The sequence below is a fragment of the Capsicum annuum genome, chromosome 2 (assembly GCF_002878395.1).
Source record: "Capsicum annuum cultivar UCD-10X-F1 chromosome 2, UCD10Xv1.1, whole genome shotgun sequence".
NCBI classification, from domain to species: Eukaryota; Viridiplantae; Streptophyta; class Magnoliopsida; order Solanales; family Solanaceae; genus Capsicum; species Capsicum annuum.
Genome location: NC_061112.1, coordinates 141,354,929 through 141,378,312, shown reverse-complemented (window position 1 = coordinate 141,378,312; position 23,384 = coordinate 141,354,929). Strand labels below are relative to the sequence as shown.

Here is a 23,384-nt window from a genome sequence, read left to right as displayed (position 1 = left end):
AAAAAAAAAAAAAAAAACTGCATCAGAAAATGACGATAAAATGAAATTGAAGGAGAATTTTGGCAGGCTTCTTCTAGTAAAGTATACTCTCTAGCTTCATAACAATGGGTGGGAAATATCCAAATGATAGCTCTGATGGCTCCATAATACCACACAACTAATTGGTTATAAGTTTTATTACTCATTACCAAGTAAGCAATTTGCACAAAGCCACAAATAAAACACACGTCAGAAAATTTCAAGATTCAATCCCAGAAGTTTGCATTTCAAGGTTGATAGGTTCAGAATTAGAATGTCAAAAACTGAAGAATCACAACATGGATAGTCTCCAAGAAGAAACCAATCGATCATTGGCAATAAATTCAATCTATGTTAGGTTTTGCATAGTTGATCATCCATATGATGTCCACAGAACCTTAAAATGAACATGCAAGAATATAAAGAGATGTGATATCCATAATATGAATCAGACAGACAACCAAATTAATTTAGAGTGACTTAGCAAGAATAACAAGACACTGTAGGTACCTGCAGCAGTTCTTGACAGGAATCCATAGTGAGAAATCCTACACTAAAGAATCTCTCCGCTAACAGGCCTTCAAAAACAGGCAGAGCAACTTCACAAAACTCCAAAGCAATTGACTTTACTTCATCACTAACATTGCCACCACATAATATGGTATTGACAGAACCAACATGTTGCCTAGATTCACCAGGAACAGAATCTTGCCCCTGAAATAGAAGAAGAAGAGCAAAGCCCCACAAAAATCGAAATTCTTCTGAACCCAATTCAACCATGCTGTAACCAGAAATTAAGTCTGTAATAGACTGGTTTTCAGTTTCTGTGGATCCTTTTATGCAAGTGTTCAAAGGAACTGCATCTAATGCCACAGCTTGCACGATCAGGGGCCAAGCTTCTTCCATACATGCTAGCAACTTTGTTGAAACTAGTGTAGACTGAATCCCATCAAGAAATGGTTTCCACTGCATGTAGTGCATATTGGAACATGGAAAAGAAATTGTCAGAATTAGAAAAGAGAGAAACTACTTAGAGTCCTACTTCCTTAGGAGTGAAAGAAGAAACAGTTATTGAAGAAAGAAACATATATCAAACTATGAGCTCACATTTTCTTTAGGAAATGACTGAGTCCTAATATAGCCGTAGTCCTTCAGAAGACAGAGCCAGTAAATTCCAAGCATTTTTGAACTCTCAGAGAAAAGAGGCAATAAAGCTAAATATTCATCAGAAATCTCCTTTCGTTGATTTTTCAAGAATGCAAAGGTGTAACATTTCAGAGAGGCATGTGCTGTAAGAAGTCTCACTTTGATCTGGAAAATACATTGGAAAATAGGTTAGAGATAAGAGAAAATAGGTTTACCTAAAGAAATTTTAAATATTTTGGATGTGAGCGAACCAACCTTGCATGAGACCCATTCTGCAAAGGATGGATAGTAAAGGTCATTGAATTCATTTAGAGGACGTGAAATTAATGAAAATATCCGTTTTACAGCAAGTTGATCCCGACTAACAATTTTACATGTCAATATCTGCAATATTCACACATGATCCCTGTTTAAACTTGCATCAACTAAATTACACCACAAGATGCATCTCAGTATTCAACAACCTTTGTGGCAAGCTGCAAGCCTGCTTCCAATAAGATGGGGCCGGAGGACAAGTCCAATGCAGTTCGAACTGCAGAAACCAATTGGGCCTGAATGGTAGTGACATAACTAGCTTAGTTGAGCTAATATCAGTAAGGATTTTGCTTCATTTTAAATTACGCCTTTAAACTAGGTTATTTAGGATTATTAGGAACATCCTAGTTTCTAAGCAGGATAAACTGAAAGAATGATCCAAGGACTTACCTGATACTGTTCAAGAAGAAGATGACCAGGAAGCTCAGGGTCCAATGTTCCAAACTGAAATTTATAGCAACAGCATGAAGTTGATATATGAAATCAAACTGTAACACACATTTCTTTGAACCCAATGTTCCGTGAAAGAAACCAAAAATGTAAAAGTATGTTATTTTGTTCAGCATAAAAAATAAGGTGCATACTGACTGGCTTCGTCAACTCCACTGATCAAATTTGTAGACGTTCCTACAAATCACTGGGACTCCAAAATCACGAATATTCGTGATAAATTAGGTGCATACAATACGTACGCTCCAACATGAAGACAAGTGTTAAGAACGTTAATGTGTGAGAATCTATTCCTTGTAAAAAGAAAATGTTTATAATCCCTGTAAATGTGTAATCAAGGATTATGAGTTTTTTTTTCTTTTCTGGATCTCTTACCAAAACTAATTAAATCCTAACATGCTTGAGGAAATAATCAAGCAATCCGTTTCTCAAATCTCTTCTTTCTCCACATTCTTCACAGTATATCGAAACTGGCAATCTCAGTGTTACCCTCTAGAGGGCATCTGATTTCTATCATAGTGTGGATCGGGTGGGGTTGGGGGCATCAAAAGAAAAGGTAACTTTTAGTACCATATATAAAATTAAGTGTTGTCCTGAAATTCCATCTATTTCTTTTTCAGCATAAATGATGATTGTTCAAGCAAGAGAAAGTACAGCACTGTTAGTTGTTTAGTAATGGTCCATTCAATTAGGAGATTCATTTCAAAATATCTTATACGCCTTAACTAATAATTTAAGATATTAAATCTCACCTATAGAGATAAAAGGCATCAAATAGTTGTAGTTTATATATGGACTTACAAATGATCAAAACTTGAACATCAAACTTACAGGCTATTGCCAAAAGAATAATGATATAGCATTTGAAATGACCATAAGTGAATAAGTCTAACCAAAAAATTGAATGAGCATTTAATCAGTACCTTGTCAATAATAGTACTCAGTAGGGTCACGCCAACTGGCCGCATGTTCTCAAACTGAATTGTGCTGATCTGTAAGAGGTGATGTGAAAGAACCAATTTATTTCCCTCAACAAAGCTGATTTTAATAGCATCAGTGCAACAAAGGTAGATATCAAGTTTAGTACCTGGTAAGCCAGTGAAACTAGTTCTTGCAATTGAAGAACCAACCAGTCTCTCGAAGTCGATCCACTGGAAGGCTGCTGTCTTGCCAATGCTATGTCAAAATGTGCTGGATTCTTTCCAACTGCTACGGGAAGATGACTCAAACACCTAAAAGCCAGAACAGATTATTTAGAAGGACACACTATGTCAGAGAACAACGAACAGAACAATTTTCTTAACAAGACAAAGCAATTTGGAGAAAAGATGCGCACTAATATATGAGAAAAAGATTCATTCACAGAAAAATAACAAAGTGAGAAAATGAGCAGGGACAGCATGTAAAAATGGAACTCAGAGAGGATTCTATTTTTATTGTAATTTGGAGAGCAGATAAGCTTGCAGATCTGGAGAACATGGTATGCAATCGCATCCATACACCAATCCAAGCTCTTGAGACACTCATGAAGTTAATGAGCAGAAACAGTTCTGAAAGGCTAATTCGAATAGTGGGTTGCAGGGAACAAAGAAGATCGAGATGATGTCAGAAGAAAATGCTTACAAATGGCATACAGGAGAGCTGCAGTGCGAGGAGACTAAGAGAGGAGCATAAAACCAAAATTTCTCAGAGAGAGGAATAAGCTTAACATCAATCACGATACACCAAGGAAACAACACTCACTCTGCAGCAAAAACTCTTGTTCGATATCTAAGGTGCTTGTCCCTAGAAGGATAGACAATGGGACGACTGCTCCCATGACCTTGAAAGTTTCGATTTTGGGAGCTCGACACCATGTTCTCATCATCATCTCCAGTATTTGGTCTAGTGTTACCATCCAGACCAGTTGAAGAATCATTCTCTGAACTGTCACTTGTGCTGATCACTCTCGAGGATGACGACAAAATCTAGGCACAATAAATAATTTCAGTGAAGCATTTAGATCACCAGCATAAAACACTAGGAAAAAAAAAGAAAGGAAGCTTAACGCGCCATGTGACAGAAAACAAAAATGCTAGACAGGCAAGGTATAGATTGCAGAGAGCACAAATGCCTGACACATGGCTGTGAATTACAAATAGTCATATGATAACTGATCTAACTTGCTACATAATCCTTCAATAAGATCATAAATATTTAATAGAGGAGTTTCGAAGAATCAATTTACCCTGTTCAATCTATCTTAATTTTAAGGATGTAAAATGGTTTCATCTGATGACTGCACTCTTCCACTTTTTAGCTAGCGTTTGGCCATAGATTCTCAAATATCTAACTTGCTACATAATCCTTCAATAAGATCATAAATATTTAAAAGAGGAGTTTCGAAGAATCAATTTACCCTGTTCAATCTATCTTAATTTTAAGGATGTAAAATGGTTTCATCTGATGACTGCACTCTTCCAATTTTTAGCTAGCATTAGGCCATAGATTCTCAAATATTTTTGGCAAGTCATTTTTGGTTGAAGGTTCACCATATGTTGGCTGTAGTTTTTGAGAAAATATTTACACGCATAAGTTCTAAATAATATTAAAATTATCCATTACTTTGTATTATCATTGTATAATGAACATGTTCTATGATAAAAATTAAACTCATAAATTGTAACCTCCAAACTGCCTATAAACAATTTCACACATCAGCGTAGGAGCTACCGAAGTTTCCTCAACTCACAAAGGAACATCAAATTTTTGTATTTACGTACTTTTAACAAGTGCTATGCGACAATACTATTACATACTTGAGTCAAATAACAAAAGTTTATTAACGGGGTTGGTTGGCAAATAGATATTAGTTGGGATTAATAAATTGTGGGGTATTTTTATAAACTAGTATAAAAGTTTGGGGTAAAGTTTAAATTTTTAAAAGTTTCTAAATAATAGAATTTGGCCCAAAAATTAGCTTTTTCTAGTTTTTAGAAATTTGGATTATTTGCCAAAAATATTTGTGAAATAATGACAAATTGTATGGCCAAACACTTTTGCCAAATTTCCCCCCAAAAACTACTTGGTATATCTATGGCCAAATGGGTCCTTAGGATAGCTTAACTAGTTCTGGAAAATGACAGCCAGTTTGCAAGAATCAGTAGGCGATACAGATAAGAAATTACCATGTTGCGGCAAATTGTTAGCCATTGTGATGGCCGTGATGGACATGATGCATAAAGCAATCGCATAACTGTGGTCCGTGCTAAGCTTCCAATCCTGCAAAAGTTGGACGAACTCTAAGGCGCAAGATTAGTACACAAAATTTGAGAGCATCAACTTACAGGTAAAGGGCAACGAGTTACGACAATTAAAGCAAAAAGGTATAGCAAACAAAAAAACAAATGTAAATTTGTCCAGGTAGATTAGTATAGAACACTCGGACAGGCAAACTAGCAACAAAAAAGAAATACAGCAAGTGCTTTCATGGGGGTAAAAAACTAGTCTCATTCAAATAGCTAATCCCTTAATCCCAGTTTATGATACTATCAATACTTTGGAGTCAACTATTATTTCTTTAACTACAATTTTCTCATAAATTACACTACTTCATCAGAGGTAGAGGTATGGACTGCGTACATCTTACCCCCCCCAGACCCCACTAAGTGGGAATACACTGGGTTTGTTGTTGTTGTTGTTGTGGTTATATTATCCTAACTCAACAATATACCCAATGTATTGCCACAAAGTGGGATCTGGGAGGGGAAAGTGTACGCAGTCCACACCACTACCTCAGACGAAGTAGAGAGGTTGTTTCCAATAGACCCCCGGGCCCCGGCTCAGGACAAATCTGAATATATAACTCAAATCCTAAAAAAACACTGCCAGATGCTAGACCTAAAACTAATAAAGCCAACCCAAATAAACAGAAAAAGAGGAAGCAATCACCAAATTAGAGAACAATCAAGGGAGATAAGCTTTAGGACCAGCTTGTGTATGCATAATCAACTTACTCAGCATCAGTTTCCTCATCCAGCATATGGAACAATGTATCTTCTATATGTTCATTCATGATGGATCCCTGCATATAATCAAGCATCTGCATTAAGATATAGTGCAAAGCATACAAATCGGAATTTGGAAACCACAGGAGTGAATTGAAAATAGATCTTCTGAAATTTCTATATTTATTATTCTTCATAAAATCTTCTCAAATACACATTAAATTTCTCATTTCAAGAGTGTGTTCTTAGCAGTATGATTTTCACATGTTGTGTTTTCCATGCAGAAAAAATAATGGGAGCAGTTTTCTTGACAGTTGAATGTCAAAAACAATGAAAGAAGTCATAAGAAGTACTCAGTACAGCCCCCCTAACAGGAACAACAGGAACAACAGGATTTCAACCAAGATCCAAATGGTTGGAAGCATATTAACTTGGCTGATGATGTCAATGGGCTCTTCTGAATACAGGTATGCGGAAATGACGGGGATAAGCAGGCAGGCAGAGGTTGCCTCAGCTTTGAGACGGGAAAAGTTGAAGGATTAGGCATTTGGAAGGGAGGGACGTGGATTGGTAGAAAGAGCAGGAAGAAGGAAAGGCAGGTTGATAAGTTGATTATATATCGATCACTCAGTTGAAATCTCTTATTGTTTACTTGTCTTGAGGTAGCTATTTATTTACTCACACTTTTACTTGCTTTGGATAGGTCCTGGTAAAATAACATACTTGACTCTACTCCAGAAATGGTCATGAATGAAGGAAAAAAAAGGAGGCGAAAATAGCACAGCTGCATTGATATCTTTCTGCAGCTGCACAAGCAAAATAACACAAATTCCGGCGGTAGTTCAAGCTGTGCAGCAAAAGTGTAAAGTTCTAAGGCTGCATCAAGATCAACGAATGACAATGCAGTTGCACCAGAATATACCCAGAGGCCAGAAGGTGCAGAGAAGGCCAGCGTATATGTGCTAGTAACAGTCACACCTGCACCATAGTTCAGCAGAAAAAAGAAGTATCTTTTGATTAAAAATGTTCCTAATCCTGATGGGATTCTTGAGAGGACTATTTAAGGACGCTAAGAGAATGTACAATGCGTGCTTCAATAGCCATATGCTGAGGAGAAAGTAAAGGGTATCTCCAAAAGAGGAGATGAAAGTTTGAAGAAGAAGATTAACCTTGTTCTATGCAAAAGTTTTCATTCCTTTCACATATTCTGCGGATTTCGTTGATGAATACTTGCAATCTCTTGGTGTTTTTAGTTTCATACATGGGATACATACTTTGGATAGGGCTAAAGGGATCTGAACACCACTTGATGTTGATGTTTTGCTCTTGAAGGATTTTCAAGTATTTGGCTTTATGGAGATGTATAGCCAATAAAATATACTACTTCAAAGAGCAGCCCGCTGCACTAAAGATCGCGATATGCGAAGGGCTAACCCTTGCAGTTCGGCCCTTCCTCGGACCCTGTGCATAGCGGGAGCTTCAGTGTTCCGGGCTACCCTTTGAAGAAATATATTTTAATGCCTATAACACCACAGGGGTCTATCGGAAACAACCTCTCTACTTCTTCGGAGGTAGCGGTATGGACTGCATACATTTTACCCTCCCCAGACCCCACTTTGTGGGAATACACTGGGTTTGTTGTTGTTGTTGTTGCCTATAACACCACATTTCTGTTTAACATAAATTTGAACAGATACGTTGTGTTAATAGACTTTAAACAATTAATCAGTTCCTTAAATATTAGCCTATCTTGATTAGTATACAACATTGCTTTTTAGTAAACAACAAAGAGGTTTAAAGCATAAAAACAGTTTTAGTTCTGTCCATGTACTTAACAACTTGCAAATCCTAGCCTTAAGGCATCAATATATCTAAAGCACAGGATGACACATAAGAGATACAGTCAAATTACTTACTGGATCCTTTTCAATGAGATGCCTCAGAGTGGATAGAGCTAAACGTCGCAGTGTTGGCTGTTGAATATGAAATTCCGATGTTTCATTACTCACCACGATTATCTAAGGAAGGAGTCACTCCCAGAACCCCACCCACTTTTTCCATGTAAGAGAAAGCAATACCTGTCTTGAGGATAGAGTTGGGAGCAGTGTTTGCACATTGTAATGCACAGTAACAGCTTGTGGTGCAAAAAGAACTAGCTGCTGAGTGAATCGGACATTCCTTCAAATTAACAAGAAAAATAGAATAAAATCCAAACACTCAAGAAAATCAACATGAATATTACAAAGCTAGCTGAAGCTGGGGCAAGTGAAATGAACTTTCATGTGCCTCTGAGACCTAAACCACACTGGTCTCAAAGTTATTGCTTCTTATTTGGTTTATAGATTCAGAAAGGAGACAAAATATATGAATAACAAGTTCCATACTCATAAAGTGTTGCAGTCTCTTGCCGGGAGCTGACCTCTGCAATGACAGACTGAAGGATAACACATGATTAGAATGAAACTGGAAACGTAAAATTAGAAATCTAGTAAACGAAAAAGATTTGGTGCTACTGAAGTAAACACATGCTACTGAAGATCTGGAGGACGCGTATTATGATAGAAGGCTAGTGACTTTTACGGTAGGTAGGATAGAGCTTTACTTGGCCGGTGCAGTATTCTTGTTATGCTGCATTACGATTGCTTACTATTCTTTGTTTACTACTTATAGGTGGCGAATTTATGTCATGCCATATTGTTCCATGCTTTGTGTACGTTTTTGATGACTTATCTTATCTTGAGCCGGGGGTCTATCGGAAACAGCCTTGCTACTTCTCCCGGAGGTAGTGGTATGGACTGCGTACATCTTACCCTCCCCAGACCTCACTATGTGGGAATACACTGGGGTTGTTGTTGTTGTTATTGTTGCTACTGAAGTAAAAAAGCCAATTCAAAATATTGAAAGACATATATGCTAGCAAACCCAATATGGAGTAGAAGATTTATTCGTTGCATGTGTTACCCCTGGAAAATATTTTATACATGAGATAAATTGTTATGGCTATCATAATAGTGATAGTGATCAGTGACAAGAAGACACTGTTCCTAATTCCTTGTAATAAAAGACAAATTAAAGACCTCTACGTATGTTTAAAGAATGCATGATGATAAGTCATTTTGTCTAGTGCTCCAACTTCTAGTAGATTTTTGAGTCTCAAAATCTCAATTAGCACAATGATGATATGGCAGAAACCCCATAATATTTATATACTAGACTGGACTACAATGAATAGTTATAAGACAAATGCAGCTAAGAAAGAAATTGTTCCCCCTTTTTAATGTATTTACCGCTTGATAAGAGTTTGATGGAAATTGTTCTTACAAGAGAAATTCCTTGGACTTGAGGACATACACTCTTTTTTTTCATGGGTAAATAATATATCCTATAAAATACTTGCACTATATCTTTATCAAAAAAAAATAAAAAATCACTAAGCCAGTTTAATAAGCGTAATTTTAAGTTATGTAGATCAGCTATCACGTCTAAAATATCATCTAGTGATGAATTAGCTCTGATGCCATCATTTTATCAACCCATGTTAATCAGATATGACATGGGTCTATAAGCAATTAAGCATATTTTTTGTGGTTCTTTTAAATACAATAAAACCTACATATCAAATGTACCCATCATATCCCTAACCAAATTTGACACTACTACTTGAGCTCATGTAATAAACTTGATATAAAAATGTCATCATTACATATAGGTTCTTGTGTAATGATACTTAATGATTAATATTATCTACTCCCTCCGTATTAATTTCTTAGTACTTTGTCCTATATTTTGACTTGGCACGGATTTTAAGAAAGTAAAGAAAATTTTTGAATCTTGTGGTATTGAATTAAAAACATCTCAAATGTACCAAAATGCCCTTCACTCTTAGTGGTCTTAAACATGACATGTGGAAAGTTGGAATTGAACAGCTGCTAAAAAGGGAGGGACACATTCTTTTTGAACGAACCCAAAAGGAAAGTAGGACAAACAAATTGAAAATATCCATCCACCTTTTTCTACAAAAAGTTAAACAGGTGTATTTCATTTATATTTATGAATTTAACGAAGGGGAGCCTTGGGATAACTGGTAAAGTTGTTGCCATGTGACCAGGAGGTCACGAGTTCAAGTCTTGGAAACAGCCTCGGATAAAAATTCAAAATAAGGTTGTATACAATACACCCTTGAGGTGAGACCTTTCCCCAGACCCTGCGGAAGCGGGACCTTTAGTGCACCGGGCTGCCCTTTTTTTCTTTTTTACTTATGAATCTAACCATAAAATTACAAAAAGATAAACCTCAAAGTTGATAGTTTGATGGAAGTTCAAACTCAAAAAAACGATGTGAAATATTAATAAATTAAAAGTTTTAACCACAAACACACACAAATGTTGAGACTTTCATACATCTTTAATTTCAATAGCACAATGAAATATACCCGAACATGACTGAAATTTTAAATATTGATTTCATAACAAATAGTACATTATCAATACGATATTTGCCTCAGTTAAATTTGACTACATATAGAGAAACTTCAAAAACATGATGAGTTTGACGAAGGCAAAATGGTCTGTTGGACCCTTGTACTTGTATGAGTTCGTATTCTGGACCCTCCTACTCACCCTTTTATCAGCTGAATCTTTAAACCTAATGAATAACAATATTTTAAACCCCTATGACCGTTGATCGACTCTAGGTGGCAACTTAATAAGTGAGTGGGAACAAACGCGTGATTTCACGCATATAGAGTAATAGAGCACCAACACATAAAAATTTTAGTTAAAAATAACTTATTTTAAAAAAAGAGAAAGAAATGTAACATTCCTTTCTTCTTTGCCCACCAACCCCCGTTCCTTTACCCCCACCCCGCCCCCTCCATTTTAAGAAATCTTCTCAAACCGAAGAAGAAACTACACCTCGCCCCTCCATTTTCCCCCACTTTTCACAACCAAAAAACTTCAATTGATGTCTGAAAAGAAGATTGAAAGAAGCGGGTAGTGGATTTTGATGAAGAATAAAGAAAGGAGCGGAAGGGAAAATGAGGTATGCTGTCGTTGTGATGAGAAATGGACAGTGGAGGGCTGTTTAGTTATGTTTACCGGAGCTTTTCCGGTGGTGGGTGGTTGTTCAGAACTTCGTCGGAGATGGAACTCGCCGTTAATGGACGAAAATAGAGCACGGTGGTGCTCTTTTTGGATGTATTTGGTTGCGTATTTTGAAGTACAAAATCAGTGAGGTGGATGAAGGTGAGAGAAATATGAATTGGTGGTTGTGGGAATGGTGGTGTCAGTGGGTGTGGGTTGGGGAAGGTGGTGTGGGTTCGGGGAGGTGGAGGAAAGGTTACTAGGTGAGAGAAATATGAATTTTATTTTTTTAAAAAAAAATTAACTTATTAGTTTGCTTTTTATTTAAAATTGTTGATTAATAATTTTAAAAAATAGTTCATGAAGATAATTATGACATGGAATTAATTTATGTGACGTGGATCTGAAATGTCATCTATTTAAGGGCAAGTGAGTTACTCACCTAATAGAAGGGGTTTAAAAATCTTTTTTTGATTGAGTTTAAGAGGGGTTTAAAAAACTTTTTCTGATTGAGTTTAAGGGTTCAGTTGGCAAGGGATGAGTAGGAGGGTTCAGTATACAAACACATACAAGTACAAGGGTCTATGGGACCATTTTGCCATTTAACGAATGTCTAGAGACTTAGGATGCAATCTTAACCACCGTGCGATCCTTTCATTTATCAATACAATATACTTAGGGGTCGTTTGGTTGGAAAATAGGTATCCCGGGATAACTTATCCCACCATCCATATGGGATAACTTATCCCATCACTATGGTGTAAATGGTGGGATAAGCTATCCCGGTATTAACTAATACCTCCAACCAAACATGGGATAAAATAATCTTTCATTTTATCCCGGAACTATTTATCCCCTATACCTCACACCAAACGACCCCTTAGTAGCTAGTTGCACATATGAGACCAATAAAAGGTAGTAAAGAAATGACGTAAACGTTTCTCAATTCTAGAAACTTCATAATTTTCGAGAGTTTGTTAACACAAAACTAGCTTTCCGGCATATGCATGTGAACTTCAGGAAGTTCTTGCACTTCCGTTTTCTTTAGGTATTGCTGACGTCTCTTAGATAGATCAGTTATACAGGTTTAAGCTTATAGATTAAATTGACTAACCTTACAGCGCGAGAAAAAAATGCTGCCAGGGGAAAGTTCAGGACCAAGGACAGCAACAATAGCATTGATAAGGCGGCCCACTGCCTGCTGCAGATTAGTCGAACCAATCTCATTTGACAACAGAATATCCATGGCAAGGCTAAGTGTTGCCTGAAAGTAAAAGAAGATTGGAAACTTCAGACTTAAACAAAAGGTTGAATTACAACCTAGAGGTGCCAAATAATAAATCTAGACCTTCTTGCTTATCATATCAGAGAGCAACCTTTTGTCACAATGTGAACATCGAAAATCAAAATGGCTAATAAAAATGGAAATACTAAAATATCAGGCAGAGAAGCTTTAAAAACCTAACAGTGAACTCCAGAAAATTACTGAATCAAGAATTCATCCTGATCAGGCTTCAAAAGGAGGAGAAACGAGGAAGGATAATCGTCCACTTATAAATCTCATGATGACACAAATGCAAATGCTATGGCTAACACAGCAATAAAATAGTAAACTGAACAATAGATGCGTATCCGAATGAAGGTAGCTAGGTAAATCTTAAATGGATTAATTAACAAAATACGTTTGTTGATAGCCAATGGTCCCTTCTTCTTCTTCTTTTTTTTTAATTTATTTTTTTATTTTTTGGGGGGAGGGGAAGGGGAATGGGGGAGGGGATTACAATGTGGGGAATCGAACCCTCGCCAATAAGGTGAGAGTTCAAGTAACTAACCAACTAAGCTACTATCTCAACTTTTTCCACTAGATCCAACATGATGATTAGTTTCTTGATAAGTAACATCCTCGAGAGAGAGAGCCATAAGCAGCTGGCTGAAGCTTGAAAGTTCTAGCATTTACCATTTTATTCAATAGATACTTCTGACATCCGATAAATCAGAAGATGGATAACTGATGTTAGCCATGATAATCAAAGAATGTGGATAAGTGATGCTCACAGAAACACCGATGTATCATATTTAGAGAACATGGATACCTGAACATGAGAAACATAGGACAATCCAGCCGCCTCCACAGTCAACAGCAGACCATGCAAAGACCAAATTTGTAAGCCAGTGTTTGAACTTTTAGCCAGAGAAGAAAGTGAATTAACAGTAGCAGGAACCAAACTTGACAATGCAATTCCCCCTGCACTGTAAGAAGGATTAACAGAATGAGGACTTCGAGAACTAACACGAAACTACTCAAACAGCATACTCAGACACTCTAAGCGCAGGAAGATAATTTTAGTTTCGAGAATGCATTATAATCAGACAATCAGCTATTCCCGTTACACCTTTACTCACCTTAAATACTGCTTTGCACATCAATTTGATATGCTGCTCATGGACAATCAGAATTATGGTGCATTTATAGTTGAAACTTTCAGCATAATTACCAACATCAAAGCTCTGTTCTTTGGAGGGAAGGGGAGAAAGAAAGTAAACACTAGTTGTGGAAGAAATGTTCATGCAAGAAAGATAAATACTAAGCTGCATCACCCAAACTTACCTGCGATGAATGCAACCAAGTGACAGAGCAACTGAACCAGCATAGTTTGAATCTACCGCTGAATTTATATCACCAAGGAGAACTCTTGTCTACAATGATATGTACCACCAGTTAAAATGACAACAGAGGATGGGCACTCATGAAATAATTGAGGTTCTTAGGCATTCAATAACACTAGTTATTGCATGACACTACTAGATGCAATTCAGAAATCTGTCCTAGAACCAGGAGGGTATGAAAAATACAAATGGAACAAACCAATCTGGCAGTAAACACATCATTTCCTAGACGAGCTAATAGACCAAGTCCTTCGGAAGATGCTCTGCGTTGAGAAGCACAGATGTCACCCTCAGCCAGAATGCTCTGTCAAGGTAAACATCTTAAGCTAAGAAACACTGAAAAGGGTAAAGAAAGGCAACAGCACCAAAATAGCATTAAAAATAGAGAAGAACCTGAAAGATAGACTGTGCCAAACCAAGTACTTCCACTGGTAAGGGTTCAGGACGTAAAGCAAGCAAGGTCTGTGAGGAAGGCCAGAACAAGAGAAGCAGATATAAGGCATGTAAAACTCCAGACAAGACTGAAAATGTCTAAATATTCAGATCACCTTCAGGCCAGATAGCAGGCCCACACATATGTTTGTAACACTGGTTATATGCCATGCTTGTTTCTTTCCAGCTCTTAGACACTGCTCAACCATTTCTAGGAGTGAGAGCATTCCCCCGATATCCTGAGAGGAACAATGACATACTAAGTTGCAAGCTACCAATGCATCCATATCTACTTGGCCAACGTATCAACCATATTCACTTACCTCGGAAGCAAATATGTTGCCAAAACAGAGGAGCTTCTGATTTACTAACATTTTGCTAATAGTTTCCGGCTTCATGATCAACAACATGTATTAGTAACGGATATCAAACATGGGGAAAAAATTGGAAACCTCTTCATGGATTCTGAAGATGTATGGCATCAAACAAATCATATTTTTCCTAGAAAGTCAACCTCTTCATGAAAGTTATTTACCTTAGGAAAGCTCGGAAGCTCGTTATCCCATACACATGGTACCAGACCATCTTTTCCACCTTGAAATGAGCGAAGTTCATCCTCAAACAAATCCCTGGTTGAACAATTAACAAGATGAATCAATAAAATGTACATTGGATTATAATTACCAAGTCAGAAGGAGACAACATTTGTTATGACATGCACATCATAACCATACCATGATTGATAAAACAAAGTTACACCCCCAGAACATCATTAACCATACCATGAATGAGAAAATAAAGTTACACCCCCAGAAATAACAAAATGATCCACAGAAAAATATGAACAAGTTCCATGATTTTAGTGCTAAGTACCTGCCAGGGTTCCAAGGACCCAGCCAAGCATCTCTTTTGTCTAACAGCATCCTCAAGCATGAACTTTCCTCACATTTGGAAGCTTCCCTGTCCCAAAAACAAAATAATAATGAAGTTGCTCTTCTAAAAAATGAAAGGAGAAAGAGGAACATACATGCCCTTGTAGAAAAGAAACGGAATGACCCTGCCAGGAAATGCATAGCTGTGTCACAGCTGATGAGCTGGATCAAGCATTCACCTATAAGGAGTTGCACATATATGAATAAGACGGGCATGGTCTCTTCGATAAACAGTTGGATCTGAAATCGACTGATAGGCTATTAGTGTCTTGATGATAAATATGTCTGATGACTGTTTGAAAATCGTTTGATCTTTGGCTGCCAACAGCAATATATATGATAAAGCCCTGGGTAAACAAATTACACAAACGTAAGTGACAGCTGCATAAGACATTTCATGCAGAAAACATATATAAGAAGATGCTTCTTTCACATGTATCATTACCTACTAAGGTATAGCAAAACTGGTTCAAGTAAGATCCCCTTGTTCACAGCACCAGAAGAAACAAAACTCTTTATGAATGCTGTCAACGCATCCACCGCAGCAGACCATACACTACAAATAAAAAGAAAAAATATTCACAGTCATATACAGTGGAGACTTCACAAAACTACATGAAAGTCTTAAGAAATTAAACTGTAAAGCAACACAAAGTGATATTTGCTTGTACATCTTTTCTAAAGTACACAATGCTGCAGTGAAGAACAAAATGAGAGAGAGTTTAGAAATTATGTTAATGCTACCCAGCAGAGCATCAAATTTTATCTGCTTTCCTAACAAACATATTTCAACAATAGAAATGCAACACCTACACCTCAACCCAAAATTAGGTGGATAAACTATATGAATCGTCCATATCCATTTCACTGCATATAGGCCTGTTTAATTCACTACTCAATTGCCTTCTAGAACAAATTAGAGATTTCTCGAAGTAGGGATTTTTTGAATTCCACACGTAATCTTACAATGCAATACAATCTCCAGCCAAAATTAAAGATTCGTGAATAATGAAAGTGTGTCAATAACATCCAAACCTAGGAATGCTAGTAGGTATCAGCTCTACAGGCACTTTGCTTCCATTCTGTTCTTCTACTTGCTAAGTTTGCATCAATTCCAAGTAACAAAAATTCTTTTTTGATAACAAAGAAATCTTAAGGGCTAGTGACACACAGTTCAAAACTTAGGGATAGTGGGCCTGATCCGCTCCTCTGTCCTTTTCCACTTAAATACCAACTTTCTGTCAGTGGTAAGGTTCGAACCCGAGACATGTGCCTAACCCCCACATCAAGTGATGTGCTATTACCACTACACCAAAAGAGTTTTCCATAGAAACAAATGAAGAAGGGGAGGGGAGTTCGCTGGAGAAAGATATTTACTATAGTTCATTGGAGTGAGATGGGGAGAGTTATCCATGTAACAAGAAGAAATAACATAAAAGGGGCTGGATTGTTTGGATATGTTTACATAACTACATATAATCTGAGTTTCCTGTACTCTTCACATTGGTGTCGCACCCATGTCGATACGACATGAATATGGGGGTAGGATCCGTATCGTATATGGTCAATCGATTTAGGGTACTTTGACCAAAATCAATCCAGAAATTTCAGACAGACACAATAATTTCTGAAATCAAAACAAAAGCTAAGGTGAGATCATAATTAAGGTATATGTTTTTTATCATTAAAAGATATTTGTATTAAAAGTCTGCAGCAAGAAAGATGTTTTAAGGATATTAACAGGTCAACATCACTGCCAAATGTGCAATGAACTCAAGAAGTTTATCATGGCCTCTATTATCATTAGCAATAGCCAAGTTACGCAAAACAAAAACAATAAAGATGTGCATTTGTCCTTCCAGATTCAAACTTGCTATCACAATGTGCATTCCTTTCCTTTTAAATATCCCACCATAATTTACCATAACTTAGCTATACCTTTATCCTAGGCCGGGAGTCTATCGGAAACAGCCTCTCTACTTCACCTGAGGTAGTGGCATGGTTTGCGTACACTCTACCCTCCCCAGACCCCACCCCACTATGTGGGAATACACTGGGTATGTTGTTGTTGTTGTTGTTGTTGTTAGCTATACCTTTATAACTCTTTTTTAGCTATTTGAATTAATTTTAGTCGAATCACCGACCCGTATTCATACCTGGATTCGTACCCTGGAATCTTAAAATATAGATCATGAAGGATCCGACCTCTAGATCCACACCCGAGCCCGAGCAACTTAGCATATAATATATGTAATTATCTTCTTCCTCCACATCAATACTGCTGGCAAATAGAATTAGCTAACCAGAACGAGAAGTATGGCCTTCAGGCTTCATCAAGCTGGTTAGGATACAATGTTCACCCAGGAATCTATTTTCATATCTGAAGCAGCCATGTTTTAGAGTAGATTGTCCACATCACACCGCTTGGAGCTCTTCCCCGGACCCTGCTAATGCGGGATGCTTTGTGTATTGGGATGCACTTTGTGATCTCCCATTCAGTGCATTACGTGCAAGCAAGGAATCAAGGATCAAGAACATCTATTCCCACATTCACTCTCTTACAAGGAAGATTTCATTGTTTGGTATCTCCTAGAAAAGACCTCTTCAATCTTGAATTCATTTTTTAATCATTATTTTCTGGCTATTGGCACACTTGACAGCAAAAGGCCTGGAATACATATGCAGTACTTATAGATGTTTATGTGTCTCAACAGAGCATGACAATAAAACACTCAATAGTTATTGTATCCATCCATCTAATGTGGGTCAGAGTTGTGACATTGGCTCTTCCAAAATATAGGTTCTACGCTGACTAATAAGATATTGAACAGTAGATATGCACACAAAGTCACCATATCACTACCCAGATGAAATTTTCCTAAAATCCTACCAAAAGACTAATAAATATTTATACAAAGTTTAATGTCTCTTCTCTTCTTTTTTTTTTTTTTTTGAGGAAAAATTATACTTGGCAGGTTAGATATGTTATTTACACATGGCAGGATAGGTATGTCAAATTAATATAATTTAACATATCTAACATGCCACGAATAAGTTCTAAAATTGTAATAAATCATTTTCGATAAGTTTTACATATCTAACCTTATGTTAGATTGAAGATCTTTTGTTTCACTGATATGGCATTCTGGATTTCCTTGGAATGCAGAAGCCCATAAAGAAAGAATATCAAAAACTTGATCCTCAAGTTCCTGCATAGAATGAAATAGCACCATGAGAAACAAAGAGGAGAAATTGTATCTACAAAACCAATTACTGTACCTCTTTTGGCATGCATCCAAGCAGTGAGGATAAGAGCATCCATCCAGCCTCCTTTTCAACAGCGGCTGCCATAGGATTCCGACTTGATTCTATTATCATTTTCTTAGACAGTTCAAGTACTGATCTGGGCAACCTGCATAAGGTCCCAAAGAAAAATTAAAAAGATAACAAAAGTATGTAAGGACATGAATCGATGCTACGTCTAACAATCATAGAAAATGCATCTATTGGGAAAGATAAGGAAGATAAGATAATAGCCCAAGCAACAGACATGATGATAAATGAAGGGAAAGAACTCTAAAATCCTGTCGAATCTGTTTTCAGATGCTTTCTACCAGCAGTGTTACTTTGATGCCTAATACCAGAAGGACAGAAACTTTACTTTTGAGATGCCTCATATCATAAGGACGAGACTAACAGAAATCCATGCCTCATATGTATATTTCTTCAGTGTGCAAAATGTCTAAGCATTGCTAAATAAGTAAGGAAACAAAGGCAAAACTTGCAGAGATTTTGCACACAGAAGAAATATACATAACTAAAACTAATCAACAATCATAACTCGCATGGAACTATAGAAGGTTATGTGTTTTTTTTTGTGGGGAAGAGGGAGGGAGTTTAGACATAAATGGAGGAAGCCATTACCGAGAGGGATAACCAAGAGGCAAGCTAGGTGAAATAGACACCAAAGCTGCCAAAACCGCAGCCTGACCATCTAGACACTCCAGCTCATACTTTAGATTAGTTCCCTGTAAATCACACAGAAAAATAGACCATTAAACTGATTAATCCCTGTAATAGGACGTGATGCACACCTTGGCTTCAGGAGGAGAGAAAATGTCAGGCATGGGCATAGCTCCTTTGGGAGAAACGAATAGAAAGCTTTTGATGGAGCGGAAAATGAATTAATACAACTGAGGTTTTGTTTTGGTTTTGGCCAATTTTTATGCACTACGAGATTCTTATTGGTGTAGATGATGGGATATCATTTACTCAACCATATTTGCCTACTAGGTCTTCCACTCTTTGTATACATACCGGGCTTTTCTACATTAGCAATACAAGTACTATTTTATCCCCAAAAATAGTAATACCAAAGGAGAGATGATGGTTATAAATGAATCCCTAGCACAGAGATCTTCTACCAATTTTCCAGAATAGAAGCAGCAAAGCCTCTTCTGGGATTTTTTTAATTCGGACAATACATCTGGATTCAGGGCAGTGGAATCTTTTAGTTTAGGCAAGTAAAGAATTCCATCAAATTCACCTAGTTATTGGAGAAAACCTGATTTTCCAGAAGATGGAGAAGAATGTAATATCAGAAACACGGACTCCTCAGTGACACAATCAAACAAAATGTTTGCTCCCTAATCTCACGTCACACTTCAGCCGTTTAGCCGTTTATCATTGAGCAGGGAGAGAGGCTTTAAGCAAAAAATAGAGAATACAACCAAAGACACAATCAAACAAAAAGTTTGCTCCCTAATCTCACGATACACTTCAACCCATTTATCATTGAACAGGGAGAAAGCCTTTAAGCAAAAAATAGAGAATACAACCAAAGACAGTAAGACATCCAAAAAAGGACGCCTAAACCTTACCACAGTCTTCTCAAAAAAATCTCCCAAGTGAGCTGAGCAGCCCCAAATGTTTTACCTCTTTAATACAACTAAAATCACAAAACAAAACAAAAATGGAGAAGTGGCAACTATTGAAAACCGCCCAAACAGGTTCCAGAGTTCAAACGCTTTTTTTTTTTTGATCAGTACTTCAGAGTCGCAATGTTGACATCATATATTTCCATTATGCTTATGTTTTAACTACAAACAGCAAATTGTTGAATTATGCTAAAAAGTTTGTTCAATCCCCAAATACATGGAAGTTTATTAACTAAATATGTTGTTACTACCTACAACAACAAAGATGAGGACCACCGACCATGTTTGGGTGGAATCTTAAGGGTCCATGTCTTATAATGGTAAGAGAAGGAAGTGAATGGAAACAATGAGCCAGAATTTCATAATCAGATTGAGAGATGGATTATCTTTATTATTGTTTTTTCTCGGTTCCACCTTATTCCTCAAGCCGACCATCCAAGACAGAGAACTATAACCTGGTCTTCATAATTACACCGGTATGTTGTTATTGTTTTTTATAATTAAGTAAGATGGTACAACAAGCAATGAAAAGATGCATTTCTGCATAGGATCTTGAAAATGTAAAAATAGAGTGATATGCTGTAAAAAATTAGAAACGATTACAACGGGACCATTAAGTAGATACCACAGAAAACTAAAACTCATAGAAGCTCGTTTAACACTTCAAAAAACGTTGCGACTAGCAAAAAAAATATAAAAGGAATGGAAGACATTTCTTTAGTAATGGTCAGTCAGAGAAACCTAAGTCACTTGTAGCTTCAGCAAACTACTTAGCTACACTATTCAGATGCATTTCTATGATGTGGAAGGATTATATCATCAATTAGTTGTTGGCGATTGGACTTCTCTTTTGTTTCTTTTTTTCTTTACCAAGGCCCTCGAAATAAGCGGAATTTACATGGAGAAAATAACTGAAGATCTTCTAAGACTTGGAGCATGTCTTCAAGGGGAAGCCCTTCCTTTTAATCATTTTTGATAAAGAAATGGACCTTGTGCCTAATTCAACCTCAAAAGCTAGCTCATGAAGGGAGGATTGTCCAAGACTATATAAGGAGACCAAGGACCCTTTAACCCACCGATGTGGGACTCCAACACCCCCGCACGCCCAGGGCTGGACATCTGGAGCGTGGACAATATAAGATAGGGCGCCCAACATCGGAAACAATGAACTGGGTGGGTCTGACTCTGATACCATGATAAAGAAATGGACCTTGGGCTTAACTCAACCTCAAAAGCTAGCTCATGGGGGGAGGATTGTCCAAGACTATATAAGGAGACCAAGGACCTTTTAATCCACCGATGTGGGACTCCAACAATTTTATTAGAAGAAGGGCATTAATTTTTTAAAGTAGTACTCGCAGTAATGTATAGCAACTTCTAATGTACATAGAATGCATACAGATCAGAAGGTTTTCAAAAAAAAATTTACCCCTCCCTAGGAGCTCCCACTCCTTTTTGCTCCCTTGGTGACTCAAACTCACAACCTTTGGGTTGGAAGTGAGGGGTGCTTACTATCCAAGCAACTCCCTCTTGTCAGATCGGAAGGTAAAATTACTTCAACAAGATATACAACAGCAAGACAAAATGTCATCAATCATCTTGATGACAAGGACAAGATAACAGCATCATGCCAAAAGGCTGAAAGGCCACAGTGACTTTGTCAGAGAAGAAAAAACAACTAAACAGAAACCCATCTTGAGGAAATTTTTTGATGAAAATGCAAAGACAAACCTTAAGGGATTTGAATCAAGGTATTATTGATGGTGGAACATAAAATATTCCCTCTTTTTCATTTTATTCAAAGATATTTGAATGGAAATGGAGTTCAAAATGTTAAATTGGCTTGCCAATTACATTAGAGGAATGGAAGAAAATGTAAAAGTAACTTTTGTCAAGAACACACACACACATATACACACACCTAAAATAATGGTTGAAAAGTTTGATTGAGAAAATATCACTGTAAAAGTTCATAATTCAAATAGATAAATGAATCTGAATTCCCTAACCACAAAAAATAATGAATCTGAATTGTGAAAGTTGCATAAAAAAAAATACTACTAATAAATAAATGTAAGAACATCTCAAAATGAAAACAATATCATAAGAAATGAAGCACAGGAAGTATATGCCAAAGCACAATAATTAACAGAACAAAGACTTCATTATTAAGAAAAGGAGACAAACCAACCAAAGTTCCATTTCCAGAAAATTGGAGACTAATGTCTTTACATTTAGCGATATAGTTGGCTGGCCTAGTGTATGGTTCATAATAACAGTTTGACAAGACATGCATAACCTATTTCCACCAAGATAAGCAAGTTTGGACAAAAAAACGTTGAACAGATACAAACATCATGACGACCAAAAGAACTGAAAAAATGGAATATTAAACCCAGCTGATAGAGCCAGGACAAACTAGAGAATTAGCACTAGTTATTAGTCTTGGCTTTACCTTTTCAAATGAAATATTTTCTCTAACTGCTTCAAGCATTGTCATTGCATAAGAAATCAAACCACCAATACATGTAGGATCAACCTCAGCTAATGAACGCAAGGTCAACGCAGCCTCAACACGCACCTAATAAAGCAATAATCAAGGGGTCAGAAGATGATTAGCATCTAAGACCACTTATGAAGTAAGTAAATGATGGATTCAATAAAAGTCCTTGGGTGTTCCAACTTGGAAGTATATAAACATATGACAGGTCCAAAGGCATAAACAAGATCTCTTTCCATCCTTCACTAATGGACGTAACTCAACCCAAAAGCTAGCTCATGAGATGTCAATAATACTGTAAATAGGTAAAATACACAGATAGCCCCCTAAATGTGCCACCAACTATAAGAGACACCTTAATTTTCCAACTGACCAAATACACACCTCTAATTGGAATATGTGAGCCTCGTACACACAGAGATCTAACCTGGTACCACGTGAGTGTTATCTTAGCGTTGGTTTTCTCGAGCAATAACATTTTTCTTATTTATCATAAAAAGAAGTTACTCCTATTTAGCACCAAGATCAAAACAAGAGGCATTTCTGCAAAAATTAAAATTAATTGCAAACTTTGCTAGACACAACTGGCTGATGAAACCTGATTTATAGATTCTATTTATTTGTTCGTCCTTGAAAACTCAAGTCTTTAAACATGCTAGTATATACTCCCATTTCAAGAAAGCCTCACACCAACCTAGTAGAAGCTTACCAACGGTGCATGATGGGAAACTGCAGAAACAACTGTGTTATCAAGAACTTCCTTAAATTCGGCGGGAACCTGCATAATGGACATACCAATTACTAACCAATCACTAGTTCTGCAAAGCAATCTAAACAGACTTATCATAGACCAAAAGCTTCTTTGGAGAAAAAATGTGTGTAAAGGCAAACATGAATTTCAATGAGTCAAGCTATAAGCT

The 23,384-nt window shown here is 37.0% G+C and overlaps 1 protein-coding gene across 2 annotated transcripts in view; it reads right to left on the bottom strand.

Annotated features, from left to right (window-relative positions):
• Positions 1–23,384, bottom strand: part of LOC107860034 (protein SWEETIE) — a 38,059-nt gene that overhangs the window by 5,182 nt on the left and 9,493 nt on the right. For both annotated transcript variants that reach the window (XM_016705227.2, XM_047407247.1), the window contains 29 exons: positions 23,174–23,242; positions 22,420–22,545; positions 18,952–19,055; positions 18,307–18,439; positions 18,130–18,236; positions 15,473–15,583; positions 15,207–15,374; positions 14,969–15,055; positions 14,631–14,724; positions 14,419–14,487; positions 14,212–14,334; positions 14,057–14,125; positions 13,863–13,967; positions 13,605–13,693; positions 13,090–13,246; positions 12,111–12,260; positions 8,300–8,349; positions 7,994–8,093; positions 7,832–7,888; positions 5,925–5,992; positions 5,097–5,190; positions 3,673–3,896; positions 3,017–3,161; positions 2,853–2,921; positions 1,870–1,923; positions 1,629–1,715; positions 1,420–1,548; positions 1,126–1,329; positions 529–984 (listed from right to left, as the gene is read on the bottom strand). In XM_016705227.2, coding sequence (XP_016560713.1) covers positions 529–984; positions 1,126–1,329; positions 1,420–1,548; positions 1,629–1,715; positions 1,870–1,923; positions 2,853–2,921; positions 3,017–3,161; positions 3,673–3,896; positions 5,097–5,190; positions 5,925–5,992; positions 7,832–7,888; positions 7,994–8,093; positions 8,300–8,349; positions 12,111–12,260; positions 13,090–13,246; positions 13,605–13,693; positions 13,863–13,967; positions 14,057–14,125; positions 14,212–14,334; positions 14,419–14,487; positions 14,631–14,724; positions 14,969–15,055; positions 15,207–15,374; positions 15,473–15,583; positions 18,130–18,236; positions 18,307–18,439; positions 18,952–19,055; positions 22,420–22,545; positions 23,174–23,242 — 3,498 coding nt within the window. The remainder of the gene's footprint in view (positions 1–528; positions 985–1,125; positions 1,330–1,419; positions 1,549–1,628; positions 1,716–1,869; positions 1,924–2,852; positions 2,922–3,016; positions 3,162–3,672; positions 3,897–5,096; positions 5,191–5,924; positions 5,993–7,831; positions 7,889–7,993; positions 8,094–8,299; positions 8,350–12,110; positions 12,261–13,089; positions 13,247–13,604; positions 13,694–13,862; positions 13,968–14,056; positions 14,126–14,211; positions 14,335–14,418; positions 14,488–14,630; positions 14,725–14,968; positions 15,056–15,206; positions 15,375–15,472; positions 15,584–18,129; positions 18,237–18,306; positions 18,440–18,951; positions 19,056–22,419; positions 22,546–23,173; positions 23,243–23,384) is intronic.